Source organism: Centropristis striata, chromosome 2 (assembly GCF_030273125.1).
Source record: "Centropristis striata isolate RG_2023a ecotype Rhode Island chromosome 2, C.striata_1.0, whole genome shotgun sequence".
Lineage (NCBI taxonomy): Eukaryota > Metazoa > Chordata > Actinopteri > Perciformes > Serranidae > Centropristis > Centropristis striata.
The window spans coordinates 45,307,006-45,323,018 of record NC_081518.1 but is presented as its reverse complement, the minus strand read 5'-3'; the positions used below and the strand labels follow the sequence as shown (position 1 = coordinate 45,323,018).

The 16,013-nt window shown below is 37.9% G+C and overlaps 2 protein-coding genes across 2 annotated transcripts in view; both read left to right on the top strand.

Moving 5' to 3' along the window:
• pla2r1 (phospholipase A2 receptor 1) overlaps nucleotides 1–3,953 on the top strand; it is a 35,489-nt gene extending 31,536 nt beyond the window's left edge. Inside the window, exons 27-30 of the mRNA XM_059352086.1 lie at nucleotides 207–329; nucleotides 822–998; nucleotides 1,493–1,528; nucleotides 2,969–3,953. Coding sequence (XP_059208069.1) covers nucleotides 207–329; nucleotides 822–998; nucleotides 1,493–1,528; nucleotides 2,969–3,186 — 554 coding nt within the window. The 3' untranslated portion in view covers nucleotides 3,187–3,953. The remainder of the gene's footprint in view (nucleotides 1–206; nucleotides 330–821; nucleotides 999–1,492; nucleotides 1,529–2,968) is intronic.
• A 1,943-nt stretch (nucleotides 3,954–5,896) lies between these two features.
• ly75 (lymphocyte antigen 75) overlaps nucleotides 5,897–16,013 on the top strand; it is a 31,226-nt gene continuing 21,109 nt past the window's right edge. The window contains exons 1-5 of the mRNA XM_059352096.1: nucleotides 5,897–6,154; nucleotides 8,904–9,296; nucleotides 12,859–13,032; nucleotides 13,288–13,449; nucleotides 15,875–15,994. Of these exons, the coding sequence (XP_059208079.1) occupies nucleotides 6,067–6,154; nucleotides 8,904–9,296; nucleotides 12,859–13,032; nucleotides 13,288–13,449; nucleotides 15,875–15,994 (937 nt within the window). The 5' untranslated portion in view covers nucleotides 5,897–6,066. The remainder of the gene's footprint in view (nucleotides 6,155–8,903; nucleotides 9,297–12,858; nucleotides 13,033–13,287; nucleotides 13,450–15,874; nucleotides 15,995–16,013) is intronic.

Below are 16,013 nucleotides of genomic sequence, written 5' to 3'. Positions count from 1 at the left end.
AAGAGCTGATATCTAGACATTTAACATGGTTTTCTTGATAAAAACCAAAATCATCATCAAAAAAAAGGAAAAAGACTAGACATCATCTCAGTTTCTAATGAGTTACAGTTCCTATATTTGTTTTTAAGGATTAGTTGGATCTTTGGGACTTTTTTTAATGAAACTGTTCTTTAAGCTGTACAGTGGTTGTGGTTCTGTTGTTCCAGTCAACACGTCAGACGTTCTGACCGTGGAGAGTGAGACGGAGAACCGGTTTGTTCTGGAGCAGCTGTGGTCGTCGGGGCTGATCCACCACGCCGTCTGGCTGGGAATGCACTTCAACATCGACAGTAAGAATCTCTGAGATCTCCAAGATCTCTGAGATCTCTAAGACCTCTAAGATCTCTAAGATCTCTAACATCTCTAGGATCTCTGAGATCTCTAAGATCTCTGAGATCTCTCAGATCTCTGAGATCTCTAAGATCTCTCAGATCTCTAAGATCTCTAAGATCTCTAACATCTCTAGGATCTCTGAGATCTCTAAGATCTCTGAGATCTCTAAGATCTCTAACATCTCTAGGATCTCTAAGATCTCTAAGATCTCTGAGATCTCTAAGATCTCTAAGATCTCTGAGATCTCTAAGATCTCTAACATCTCTAAGATCTCTAAGATCTCTAAGATCTCTAACATCTCTAACATCTCTAAGATCTCTAAGATCTCTAAGATCTCTAACATCTCTAAGATCTCTAAGATCTCTAACATCTCTAAGATCTCTGAGATCTAATCTCTCATAATCCACCAGCTGATCTCAGGCTCCTCCTCATTGACCCTGTGCTTTCAGCTGAGTCTCTGTCCTGGGTGGACGGTTCCCCTGTGGACTACACCAACTGGCCCAACAAGGCTCCAGACCCCCGGCTGCTGGCGGCGGACGCCTGCGTCACCACCCGGGTGGCGGACGGCGAGTGGCACCTGGCGCAGTGCAGCGAGCGGCTCGGCTTCGTCTGCAAAACCCTCTCAGGTCGGTTCACCTTCTGGAGACTTCTGAAGGAATCTAAATCAGCTGTTGAACCAAAGCAACATGCTGGGTTGTTTCTGAACCTCCAGCTGTGATGATGGGGAGATATGTTGTTGTTGTTGTTGTTGTTGTTGTGTTTACAGCTTGTTTGTGCGGCCACAAAGAGGAAAAAAAAAACACAATTCCAACAATCTGTCGTTCTCCAAACCAGGCCTGAGAGAAACTCTACATTGGTTGCTTTATACAGAAAGATTTATCTTTATTTAATGAGGATGAAAGTGCTTCTCACCTGCAAAGTTCCTTTCTGTTTTCAGCTTTAGAAACCTTTTTATAGCCTGAAACTAAATATGTGCATGCCACATAAGACTAAAACTCTCCAGCAGCTATTTCAGACACACAGAAACAAAGCAAAGCTGGAAATGCTGATTAACATCCAGTGATTCTTGTAACATCTGATACATGATGAGTTACACTGAACTTCATGTGTTCTGTTGCAGACGTCGTTCCTGAGGTAGAAGTGGAGCCACTGAATGGTAAAGTTCATTTTAATGTTCATGATTAAAATCTGGTTTATTGCCGTCTGCATTTCCTTCCACTAGTGAAGCTACGCTACGCTAAAGCTCAGAGAGGATTCACTGTGTGACTCAACAAGCTTTCACATTAATATTTCTCCTGTCCAGTGGAATCATGGATCTACACATTTGGGGATTTTTAAGTTATTTGTTTCTGATAAAACTGGACTCCTCTTAGAGAAACATTTTAATATTAGAGAACAGATATATCAGTTGACGGATATTATTTGTCGATATTGGCCCATCAAAGGCATATCAGTATCAGTGTATGTGCTGTCTGATATGAACCACTATGAAAAGTTTTTTACACAATATATAATACAGAAAATGTTTCTTGGCGTGATTTAGAATTTGTGTTTTTTTTAAATAGTCATTCATTGACTTAGCAGTAAAGATGTTTATTTGGCTGCAATATATTCTTTATTTCCTCAGTTATCATTTATAGAATTGGCTGACAATGTAATACAGTGTTCGTTTAATTTATAATTTATAACAGTGTAAAATATTATTTAATAAAGTTTTATGTTGGAGAAATACGCTCTTTGGGTGCATTTGCAGCATGTAAAATCAGTTCACAGTCATATTGGTTATTTATGAATTCTTCTCTCTTAATTCAGTATCGGCATATGATTCAGTATCGGTTATAGAATATGATGCTTCGGATTAAACTATCAACAGTGTGCACAACCTTAAAACCTGCAGCAGTAGTATAAATCCAAAAACATGATATATAATAGTAAATACTGGCAGATAATATTTTACTGCAGGAGTACTTTTATTAAGATACTTAAAGTTAATTTAGCTGTTAATGTTTGTACTTTAACTTGAGTAATGTTTGATGCAGGACTTAGTATTCCACAGTGGTATTAGTATTTTATTAGTATTATTATTAGTATTAGTCCATTAATCAGCCTTATCAGACTTGGACTTTTTAAAACATTGTCACTTAGATATATATTTTATTTATACATATATTGCTGACAGCATTGATAATGTTGATAATGTTGTATTTTTGTTTTAAGTATTTTTCTATATTGATATTTTGTACTGTGCAACTGGAGGAGGACTGCTCCAGACTAAATTTCGTTGTTTTGTACAATGACAATGAAGTTCTATTCTATAATCTGTATTTCTGTGTAACTCAGACAGAGATGAGGCTAGACTAATAATAAATAATAATAATAATAAAGTTCTATTCTATTCTATAATCTGTATTTCTGTGTAACTCAGACAGAGATAAGGCTAGAATAATAATAAATAATAATAATAATAATAATAATAAAGTTCTATTCTATTCTATTCTATAATCTGTATTTCTGTGTAACTCAGACAGAGAAGAGGCTGGAATAATAATAATAATAATAATAATAATAATAATAATGAAGCTCTGCTGTGCTCCAGGCTCCCATCATGGCGTGACGGCGGCGGCCGTGCTGGTGGCGGTGCTGATCTTCGGCGTGCTGCTGGGCGCCGTCTGCTTCCTGTACCGGAGGAACGCGTCACGCTTCGGCGGGCTGCCGGCGCTGGGCGGAGCCTACTACCGACAGACCAGCTCTCAGGCCACCGAGTCAGACGGGAACGTGCTGATCACAGAGCTGGAGGCTCCTCCAGGAGAATAACACCAGTTATTCACTCCTTTATCCTCCTTCAGGTACGACAGGACTGAGACGCCTCAGCACCACGTGATGATGATGATGATGATGTTTCTTCCTCTACGCTGAGACGCCTCAGCACCACGTGGTGATGATGATGATGATGCTTCTTCCTCCAGGATGTTTGAAGGATCCCAGTTCATCTCTGCAGGTTTTATTCTTTCACAACATTTAAATGACACAAATGTTTGTGAGGATATTCATCACGTCAACAATGAAGAGCCCACATTTAATTTCTAGAGTAAAAGAAAGTTCAGATAAATGGAAATCTTGAAGAAGGGATTCTACAGCTTTTATTAAAAGAGGACATTTATAATCCTGCAGTAAGAGGATTTAATACGTTTAAATTGGTAAACATTAAAAATCTGTGGATCCTAAAGAGGATTTACTCAACAAGTGAAAGGAAAAGTTGCTGCAATCTGTTAATGTAAAGTAACTTCCAGCATCATAAATAATATGAATGAGCTAATAGAAATGAGTGATAATAATAATAATTCAGGAGTTCAGGAGCTGTTGGAGCTGCAGCAATGTTGTCAGTATTACTTTTGTATTTTTATTTTATTTTTATAAATACACATGCTGTATATGGATAAAAGAGTCTTTTGTATGTAAACTGTAACTGATGATTGATTTGCTCTGTTGTTCACTTTTGTCTGATGCAATGTTAAAAGCAAATTATTAAATGTATTTTGCACAATTTTCTTTGTGTTTTAATAAACTGAAGTTAGGCCGAACGCTTCCAGTTTCATTCTGAGTGCTGCTGAATGACTAACCAGAGGAAATCCTCCCTGAGATCTTTTTGTTTTTAATCCTCCCTGAGATCTTTTTGTTTTTAATCCTCACTGAGATCTTCGGGATGTTTCCCTCTTTACTCCGTCAATTATTCACTTTCTGTTGTCTAAAAGGACTAAAAGCAGATTTTCTCCCCAACATGTCTTAATGTGCCATTTCCTCTGAGAACTACTGCTCTAAATAGCTGAGATCAGAGAACATTATCTCTGACAAAACGAGACAAAACGCGTCATTTGCAGATCTTAATATAAACATCTGTAACATATATAAACATCTGTCTATAAGCATCTGGCCGCTAACAGCAGAATGAGGCGGAGAGCAGATATTGATCATCATCAAGTGATTAATAATTCATAGCAGCTGCTGGGTTTACAAATAAAAACATTTCGCGCTGCAGGACTCAGGCTGCGATATAAACTATAAACTATAAACTATAAACTATAACTATAACTATAAACTATAAACTATAAACTATAAACTATATACTGCGATATGAACTATAACTATAAACTATAACTATAAACTGCGATATGAACCAGAATGTTTTTACTGAAGTTGGACGAAAACACAACGCGCGTGCGTTTCTCTGACGGAAACAACCGAGTGGGCGTGACGTCGGTAACCGGAGAAAAGATCCGGTGTTTCTGGGAAAGTGAAGGGAGGAACCAGCGACACAACCGGGACATCTACCGGAACAAAGACAGCTCTGCTTTCAAAATTAAAGCCCTACATAAACGTTGCTGCTCAGAAATTATTATTAAAATAAAATGATGTTATCTCATGATTCATTTTATTTATAATCCTTTTGACTTGCGTATTTTACTACAATAATAAGAATGATAATAAAATTATATAATAATATTAATATTATTATGACTTTACTTTAAGTCCTGATTTTTGCCTGCTATCTTTTTTTTAAATTTGGGATCTAATATATATTACTTATTGTTTCGTTCATTTGACTCAGTAAGGCTTAATTTTGAATTAGTATTTCATATTAATACTAATAATTTTGACTCACTCAGTGATTTTAGTAGATTTTTAAAAAAAACTTATAAATTGTTACTGTAATTGTATTTTTTGTATGGTATGTTTGACAATAACATTTTTATTTATTTTATCATTCATAATCATGTTTCCATCATTTTGTTAATTTTCCTGGTACATATCGTCACAATATTAAAATAATCGCCTAAGTCATTTTTTGTCAAAATTGTTTTTTTTTTGCCTAAATCATCTCCTCATAGCCACCTATGGTAAAATCACTTCATCCTCAGTGATCAGATCATGATTTTACCCTTTAAGATCATCACTTCTTTGATAATTTTCCACATTCATACATCAGATAAGAACCCAGCAGAGAAGAGCTGGAGGGAGATTGTTTAGTTATCAGTTTAGTTTATCAGAGTTTTATTGTTGATACATAAACATGACATGGGATGTGTCATGAACATTAATGACACTTTGAAGTAACATTAATGCTCATGATACTTGTCATGTCATGTTTATGACAGGCTTGTGTCACTCTTATGTAGACACCTTCAAAATAAAGTGTTACCGTATCTTGCTTAAGTCACAAAGGCATGTTAAAAAAGTGCCTAAGTCATTTATTTCTCTTAAGTTACATAATTTACACAGTGTTATTACTATGCCAATAGCCATCCTTTGTTACATCCTTTTTGAGTGAAATGATCAATAAATGTCATATGTTACACTTTGGGTGAAGTTTTTTGTGTTTCCTGCTAAACTTGAGAGAATGAGTTAGCTGATTATTTTAACAGGGTGATGATATGGGCTTCCATACACTTTCCATCACTGTTTGTCGCCTTTATTTTGAAGGTGTAACCGGAAGTGCCCGCCCTCCCTGTGTCTGGTGCAGCTTGACGGGTGGTGGAGCGGGACAGAGATAACAGCTGACAGTTGGAGAACAGGGTTCTGCTGGTTCCTGATCACTTTCAGTCCGGATCACTATCACTTATCGATCCGCCTCCAATCAGAGCTCCGCGCGGCGGGAGGACAGATTCTTTATGAATCAACAACAACAACAGCGTCACCATGCTGAAGACCCTCAAAGCGACACTTGGTCTTTGTTTGTTTGTTGTTCTGTGGGGATCCGCGGTCCCGGCTGACGCTCCGCGCCCCGGTGAGTACTCACACACACACACACACACACACACACACACACACACTCACACACACACACACACACACACACACACACACACACACACACACACACACTCACACACACACACACACACACACACACACACACACACACACTCACACACACACACACACACACACACACTCACACACACACACACACTCACACTCACTGTTTCACTTCTGCGTCACTTTGTGTCACATTGAGCTCTGAAGCTATGACGAAGCGGTTTCTGCCTCTGAACCGGATCAGAAGTTGGTCCTCGACATGAATCCGGGGACAAAAGCCTGAAACCTGCTGGACCACAACAAGTGGAGCTCATAGAGCAGCTTTAGTTTGTTGGTTGTTTACTTGTTTACTTGTTGTTCCCATCCCCCAGAGCTGTTTACTGACCCTCAGCTGGTGTTAGAGTCAGGACTCCATCAGTGATCAGCTCTATTGATCAGTGCTGGAGAGCCGAGAGGCTGCAGGACTATACAGTCAAACTGTAATCTGATATTGCTTTCTATTTTAGAAAGCCTGTGTGTGTGTGTGTGTGTGTGTGTGTGTGTGTGCTGTAGGTGTGTCAGCAGATTTATGATGCTGTAATCATCCATAACTATACACACAGCTTATTTTATATCCTAATAACTCTACATTTGTTTCTTTATTGCAGTTACATGCATGTCTCTAATGGAAAATGTCTTTACAAACGTAGATCTAGAAGTAAAACGACTTTAGATATATATTTGTTTTCATTTTCTTTTTCGCCTTTATGAGTCTTTAAAAAGGGGGAAGGGGTTTCCATCAAATGTGAGGTTTTTATAAACATACTGCACATTTACTTTATACTGTAGGCCTATATGATCAATTCTTTCCCCTGTTTTACATACTTATAATAACAGGTAAATGTACTTTAAATGGATATTCCCCAGTTGTAGCATGACTCCTTTATTCACATGGCCTCTTTGACAGTAAAAGACAATCACAGGGAATAATAATAATAATAATAAATAATAAAGCCATGTAGGCTCCCCTAATGCTGCCAAAAATTATCATTTCTCCCATAAGTACAGATGAAACGGGCTGAGTATTTATATGTGAGTATTTTGATCCATTTTGTTTTATCAAGGATTAAAGTTCAGGACATTAAAATAACACATTCATGACTCAACAAAAGGGGAACCCAGCTCTGGGCCTTAGGAGACACTTTGTGAAATATAAAAAAGAAGGACAGCAAACAATAAAACACGCACCCCAAAATAATTAAAACATTTAAAAATTGGTTCATTTAAAACCAGAAATACAAAACGCTGCATGTGTGTTGGTGTGTTTACCTGCATGTACAAATGTAATCTCTCTTAGAGACAATACCGGAGCAAACTAAGTAGTTTAACTAAGTAGTTTAGTTTAACTAAGTAGTTTAACTAAGTAGTTTAGTTTAACTAAGTAGTTTAACTAAGTAGTTTAGTTTAACTAAGTAGTTTAACTAAGTAGTTTAGTTTAACTGAGTAGTTTAACTAAGTAGTTTAACTAAGTAGTTTAACTAAGTAGTTTAACTGAGTAGTTTAACTAAGTAGTTTAACTAAGTAGTTTAACTAAGTAGTTTAACTAAGTAGTTTAACTAAGTAGTTTAACTGAGTAGTTTAACTAAGTAGTTAAACTCAGTAGTTTAACTAAGTAGTTTAACTAAGAAGTTTAACTAAGAAGTTTAACTAAGTAGTTTAACTGAGTAGTAGACGATGGGCTGACAGGTTTCATTACCCGCCAACGATAAATGCAAATTCATTCAACTCACAAATAACCAGTCAAACCTGAACAGATATTAGTAATATCTTAATATCCTGCATGATTCAGCTCGATGTGAACACACCTCGATTAGTTCAAGGTAGCACACTATAATAATTACCAATACTTACTGGAATACGTCTTTATTATTTGACGGCAGGTTTTTTTTATTTTTAAAGTGACATATAACTGCTCCGTATCTCAATCACTCAACTTGTAAGGTGACAAAAAATGGCAGCCGTGTTTTCAGTTTCAGCCACTAAAAGCTGATGCTCGCTGCCTTGCAACCACTTTTAAAAAGAAGTCCCAACACACAGCCATGGAAAACATTAACAGACCACCCTTAATTCTTCACTTTATTGTTCATTTTTAATGCCTGGTTCAACTAAAGGTGCATTTGTTTGGACGAATATAATGATAACAACAACATATAGCTGATAAGAGTTTAATTTCAGAGCTGATATCGAGACATTTAACATGGTTTTCTTGATAATGATCTTGGTTATTATAATGAAAAGTGGTCTAATCATTTTTTCCATGACTGTATCCTCAGGAATCCTTTTACAACCCCAGAAGTTTGAGATGCTGTAAAAAATGTAATAAAAACAGAATGCAGTAATTTGTAAATCATTTGCCACCAAGATTTAAGATTGAACTGAACATGGTATGTAGACTAATACTGAAACTGGGACACTCTTTTTGTTTTTTATAAATATAAACACTCTTTTTGTTTTTTATAAATATACACACTCATTTTGTTTAAAAAACAAAAAGTTTCCCAGTGTCCTCCCAGCAGGGCCCAGCAGTCCCGGTCTCAGAGTCCCGGTCTCAGAGTCCCGGTCTCAGAGTCCCGGTCTCAGAGTCCCGGTCTCAGAGTCCCGGTCTCAGAGTCCCAGTGCTTTAGTATCTCTGATACCAACAAACATCATTTATTAACTCTTTATGGTGTTTCCCACAGACGAGGACTCGTTCACCATCCGTCACCTGTCCACCGGTTTGTGTCTGGGCTCGGGGCCGTCTGCAGACCTGCGTCTGCTCTCCTGCGCTGCAGACGGCTCTGCAGACGGCGCTGCAGACGGCTCCACGCTGTGGAAGTGGGCTTCAGCCCACCGGCTCTTCCACGTCCACACGGCGCTCTGCCTGGCGCTGGACGTGCGCACCAAGGCGCTGGCGCTGGTGGACTGCGGCGCCGGCAGCTTCCTGTGGTGGCGCTGCCTGGACGGCGCCGTCTACACCGTCTACCAGATGGGCCTGGCGGTCAGCGAGGGGACGGTGACCACCAGACGGGACACCGGGGACCGCTGGGGGAGAGGAGACTCTCAGGACAACATCTGCCAGAAGCTCTACCGCGGTGAGTGGTCCTTCTCCTCTGGAGGGAAGCTCCATACTGTAGTAAAGTGCTCTGTGGGGTCCATTATGAGCTCTGAGGACCACTGGTATGGAGTCCATTATGAGCTCTGAGGACCACTGGTATGGAGTCCATTATGAGCTCTGAGGACCACTGATATGGAGTCCATTATGAGCTCTGAGGACCACTGGTATGGGGTCCATTATGAGCTCTGAGGACCACTGGTATGGGGTCCATTATGAGCTCTGAGGACCACTGGTATGGGGTCCATTATGAGCTCTGAGGACCACTGGTATGGAGTCCATTATGAGCTCTGAGGACCACTGGTATGGGGTCCATTATGAGCTCTGAGGACCACTGGTATGGGGTCCATTATGAGCTCTGAGGACCACTGGTATGGGGTCCATTATGAGCTCTGAGGACCACTGGTATGGGGTCCATTATGAGCTCTGAGGACCACTGATATGGGGTCCATTATGAGCTCTGAGGACCACTGGTATGGGGTCCATTATGAGCTCTGAGGACCACTGGTATCTCTGAAGGTAAATTCAGTTTGTAACACGTTAGAGAATCCACTTCCTGAGTCAAACCCTGACAAGAGTTACTCCCTCCTCATTAACTGCTGCTGGCTTCCTTTGTGCCACAGCACCAAACTGGTTCTTGTGCATTTTTTAAAACCAGTTGATGACCAGTTGGTTATCTTCAGTCTGTTATTCCTGTTTGCTCTGTAGCAGCGTGATGTGTCACAATCCAAGTTAAAGAAGTTAAAGACTTCCTCTAAAACCTCTTCATGAAATAGATATATAGATAAATATATAGATAAATATTCTATTCTATTCTATACATTTATGTTTTCAATGAAAGATATAATTTCAATACATTTTCAATCTATCATTTAAGAAAAGGGGGAAAAACACATTGAAAAGTTTGTTCTATTTTTCTCCTTTTAAAAAAATAAAGAAAACAAAACTAGAAGTCTTTAGTGTTTCCCAAATTCTCTTGAATTTGTCCAACTTAGAAGAGAAAGTCATTTTCTAAAATGTAATTATATATATATATATTATGCTAAAAACCATTCCAGTCCTCAACTTCAGGTCCTGAAGTCTTCAGCTATTTGTTTTAAAGTCGTGTCCGTTGAACTTTCGGGGATTTCCTTTGGAGCTTTCTGGCTGCTGGCTGTGCAGTGAATTCTAACTTTCACTTTTGTTTCACGTGTTTTTCTCACCACATGACTGACATTTGATCATATCTAAACTCCTACAACATGAAAAATATGTAGAAATGTTTGTAATTGAGAATACATTTATGTTTATATTATGTTATATTATTATATAATATTTATATTATATTATACAATTATTTAAATTATCCACAAGAGTCGAGGGATAAAGTTTTAGCATTAATATTTAAGGTTTTTTTTGTTCTAACAGCTTTTAGAAACTTGATTACTTTACTAAATTTGTAAAACACGATGTAACACATTAATACATCGATATACATTTACTAATTTGTTATTTATTTTATAAATATATAACTAAATATAATATATATAATAATAAGTCATGGAGCAGCAACTTGGTAAATAACTTTTTTCAATTCAAGTGTGAACCTTTTAGATGCAGCAACAAATCAGGCAAAACTTCAATGTGAATTCTAGTCCATAATATGGATAATATATAAACAAAGACCTGAATGTAACAATCTAACAAGCAACAGCTTCATATGTGATAACAGCATCAGTATCAGTGTATCAGCCACAATATGAGTGTAAAATAAAACTAAACGGGAGAGGATCCAGTCTGGCATTAATATGCATGTTTATGCTCGTCACATGTTTATGCTCGTTACAGCAATAGTTGTAGGGACCACTACAGCAATAGTTGTAGGGACCAGTGCTCGGGGCGAAGCCCAACATTTTGCATTGAAGTGAATGGGACGGCCGACAAAAAATGAGCGTAAAAGAACAATAATTGGAGATTTTTAAATGTCTACTCCTCCGGCATAATTTCACCTAGAGACTCCATTTAAACTTTAAACAGTAGACACAAGTCTTGTGTATCGGTGTATTAATCCACGTTTCGATAGGTCATATAGTTTTTTATCAATCCCTGTTCAATGACCATGATCATTTTTGGAGAAATTCTGAGATTATAATGGGTGTGTATTGCACGGAATGTTCGTGTCACAGTGTGTGACATCATCGCCAGAGTGTAGAGGGAGAGAAAAAACTGTCAAAAAATAAATTTTAAAACTGCGCTCCAGGCCGCAAATTCCACTCTACAGAAATAATTTATACATAGAAACGTAGGAAAATTAGTCTTCTCCCTCACAATCCTCTGGTAAAGCTGTCAGAGTTATAGTTTGGGCGTAGGACGCACAGATGATCCACCAACACCACCAACAGCCTCATTGGCTCCCATATTAAAAACGCAGGAAGATTTCTGCAAAAAGGAAGATGGAACAGTTTTTGTAGATCGCTCTAACAAAGCTATTTTTTCATTTTTCTTGAAAAAAACCATATGTAGACGTTCAGGAAGAACTCAGGACGCTCAAAGTGAAGTCGGATCAATGATAGGTATTATGGTTTTGCCAAAAATGCTTTCTGTTCGAGGCCAGAAATTCCAGTCTGTCCACCTCTGGCTGCTGTCACTGTAACAGCTGCAGTTATTTCTGTTGATTGCTTTGATCTTTGATGTGATTACAGTTACAGATACACACACACACACACACACACATATACACATACATACACATGCTTCAAACACACGTGCACACACACACACACACACACACACACTCACACACACACATAGGTAACTTTATGTGATTTTAATAACACACACACACACACTCTGAGGTTAAAGGGCATAGTTATAAATCTCTGAAGAATCTCATCATAGTGTACACACACCGGCAGTAGCCCCCGTGGCCCTTTCAGAATTTCCCCAGAGAAAAATTTTCTAGTTTCTTTATGATATTGTTATTCCTGCTGTTTCATACTCATTCCTGAACATTCAGGTTCTCATGTAAGCCTGTTCCATAGAAACCTGCGTCCAGCTAGATGTTGTTAGGTGTTGTTAGATGTTGTTAGATGTTGTTAGATGTTGTTATATGTTGTTATATGTTGTTATATGTTGTTAGATGTTGTTAGATGTTGTTAGATGTTGTTAGATGTTGTGTTTTGTCATGATGTTTGTGGTTCCATTGAGTGAAATAAACACATCTCTGTCCAACTATGATATTCTCCGATGCTTTTAAAGCAAGGTTTCCTCCTCAAACCAGCTTATTTTGGTCCCATTAAGATTACGATTCCCATATTTAACCTCTGCGTGTTTGCCAGAGCAGTGAAGGCAGCATGCTGAGGATCAGTTCCTGCTCCCTGCTTTCTGTCTGCTAGGTGTGTTTGTGTTTCTTGGGAAGAAGAACAAGAAGAAGTCGTTTAGCTGACGCAACAAATTTCCCTTTCAAAAGATCACTGTCCTGACATGTTTTCTGTATTTTGCTAGAAATGACATTAGTCATTAGTTCTTTGTCTTTGCTAATCTTGCTAATCTTCTCTGTGCAGTTGTCCACACCACCAACGGGAACGCTGCCGGCGCTCCCTGTGAGTTCCCCTTCAAGCACAACGGCAGCTGGCATCACGGCTGCCTCCCAGATGACGACTTCCCGGGACTGTCCTGGTGCTCCACCTCGTCTGACTTCGACCAAGACAGAAAGAAGGGACACTGTCTGACACCTGGCATGTTGTTTTTTAATATTATTCACAAATATTCAAGTAAATGTCATGATTTTGGGCCCTTTTTGGCATTACTGTTGCATTGCACAATGTTTTCCAGGACACATTGCTGACAGGAATGACACCAAATGTCTGTTAGAAGCTGATGTGTGCAAGCTGTTTTCTCTTTTTAATCTTATTTCCCATGTATTAAATTACATCCGGCATTCACAAAACCAAATGACATGCTGAGATTTCTCACCCTCTTTGACCTTGCAGAGGAGGGTTGCCAGACTCTGTTTGCCGGCTCTGAAGGGGGATCCTGCTACGAGTTTGTTTCCAGCGCGACGGTGACCTGGCATGAAGCTCTGGACTCGTGTCGTAGTCAGGGAGCTGATCTGCTGAGTGTGTCTGAGCCCGGAGACCTTCACTCCAAAACCTGTGAGACTGGTTTACTACTTCTTCTTCACGCTCCTTTTCTCCTGTTCTCTCTCTGTTATTCACAATAAGCTGACAAAAAAATCTAAGCAGTCAAAGCTGTCGGCCTCATGTTGGATTCAGCATCAGAAAGGAAAGGAACACATTTATAACATTTAATTATAAAAAAAACTGCCATGATAATTAAGTTGACAGGGAAACAAAACTACTGGAAAATACTTTTGGTGATTTTGAAACTAAAAACCCAGAAAAGTTTATTTATATTTATGAGAACTTTTGAAGGAAGTAGTCTTATTTTCCCAGTTTGCGTAACAAATTATTAAAAGAAACAGAAAGAGACCGAAAATAAATCTACATCTAGGTTATTTACGCCCAAAAAAATCCACAGGAATTTTTATTGGTATGAATAATTCACAAATTATTATATTATTAGAACATATGATATAAGTTTTCTTATCTAGAATAGTATCACTGGTATTGAAAAATGCAACATAAAGGTCTGGTATTCTCAAATAATGTTTTGTCTCAGTTTGGTTTAAAATGGCTCCTTGTAATGACTTTAATATTGTTGAACTTTCCTCGCTAGGTGTGGTTTTTGTTATATTGTTTGTCACTTTATTATTTGGCAGACACTGTGTGCCTCTGCCAAGTAAAATGCCACATTGAGCTGTTACATTTAGCTCCTCATCCCTTCTCATCTCTGTTAGAGCTGTAAATGCACAGTTCAGATGAAGCTTTGCAGAGAAGAAGACAGCAGATAGACATTATGCTAGTGTAATATGTAATATGCTAGTGTAATATGTATTATTCTAGTGAACAGACGTGCAGGAGTTCAGTGAAGTGGCGTCCCAGGAAACGGGCAAAGTGCTGCATGCATTGAGCCGTTTGCTGCCAGTTAGAGAGTGAGTGGTTTAAAGCGGGTCACAGTTCAATAACACATCACGTTTCCAAGAAATGTCAGAGCGCCATAACGGAAGCTGGCAGCGTTTGTTACATGGCCGCTAAGAGGCTCAGAGCCGTTAACAAACATTCATGATAAACCTGGTTTGGTTCTTCCTATTTATTGACCTTTTAGTGAAAGTAAAAGAACAGAAAAACCTGCAGCTTAAATGAGACTAGTCTGTGTCAGTGGAGCAGGTCCTTGTAAACATAAAGGTCTCTGTTAGGAGTCTAAACGTTACTGGCTTTATTGGTAATAACTGTCTCAACTGTGTATGTTGACACAGAGATCTTTATTTCTACTTTTTTTGTTTCTGTTTTTTTAAACCGTGTTCATCATGCTGTCATGTCTATAATATAAAAACTGAAAGTGATATTTTTAGTTGAAGCTCTAGAGAATGTATAAACAGTGTGAACAGTGTTGAAGGCTCCTGTTATATTATATTATATATATATATATTATTATATTATATATTATATTTACAGTATTTCATCTTCCTGCTGGTTGTGTTAGCTGCAGCTGTTGCAACGCCTTCGTTAGCTTTAGCTGGTTTAGGGAAGTTAAAAACCACATCTGTATGAGACTGGAGCACAACTAGTTCACACCGTTTCTGAACAACGATGATTCATAAACCGACCTGGGAAATTGTTTGTTTTTTCCACCTGTTAAATGTTTCTCACGTCTCTCCTTCCAAGTCAGTTTATTGTGTTTGTGTTTTATTATGTTGTTTTCAATCCCAAATTAACTTGATAATCCATATAAACTTGAATAGTTTTTTAAATATATGGTTAATACCTGCCATTAATAAATGATAAATTGATGTTCATGCCAACTTTAGTGAATATTATATAGTATCATATAGATCATAGGTTTTTTTTTTTTACTGGGAACAGACCATAAAATAATAATACAAATATTTTTAGTAATGTTATCAGTTTGTTGTTGCACACATTGTAACACATTTATATACTTTATGAAGTATTTTTTTAATGATGCTAAATGATTTATAAGCCATTATCAACACCATATAAAGTAGCAACAGTCATCATAAAATAACTGCATGCTTTATAAACCACTTCATAAATCATTATTTTACTATACGTATTATTTTCAACTTTATTAAAGCTGCCAAATTACATTGAAGGTGGTTTACAAACCAATTATTAACTGTTGACTCTTTTTAAATGCTTTACAATGTATTTATTAAGCATTTAACAAAGTATCATAATCATCAGTTGCAACTTTATAATAGCTGCCAAAATAATATTTGTAAATTGTTTCATAAAGGTTTGCGAATAATTTGGTAATCATTAACAAATACTTGATATCGTATATGAAATGTTAAAAATAAAATGATTAATTATAATCCGTAAAGACTATTATTATCATGCCATTATAATAGCATTAGAATAACAATAATTTAAGCTGAATTACCTAACGATGGTTGTTATAACATCAGGTTGTGTTGCGTGTTGTGTGTGTGTGCAGTGCTGGACGGCCTGGAGACGATGCCGGAGAGGATGTGGATCGGCCTCCACCAGCTGGACACGTCAGCCGGCTGGCAGTGGGCCGACGGAGCCCCCTTCTCCACCCTGAGATGGGAAACAGGTGATGATGATGATATTTA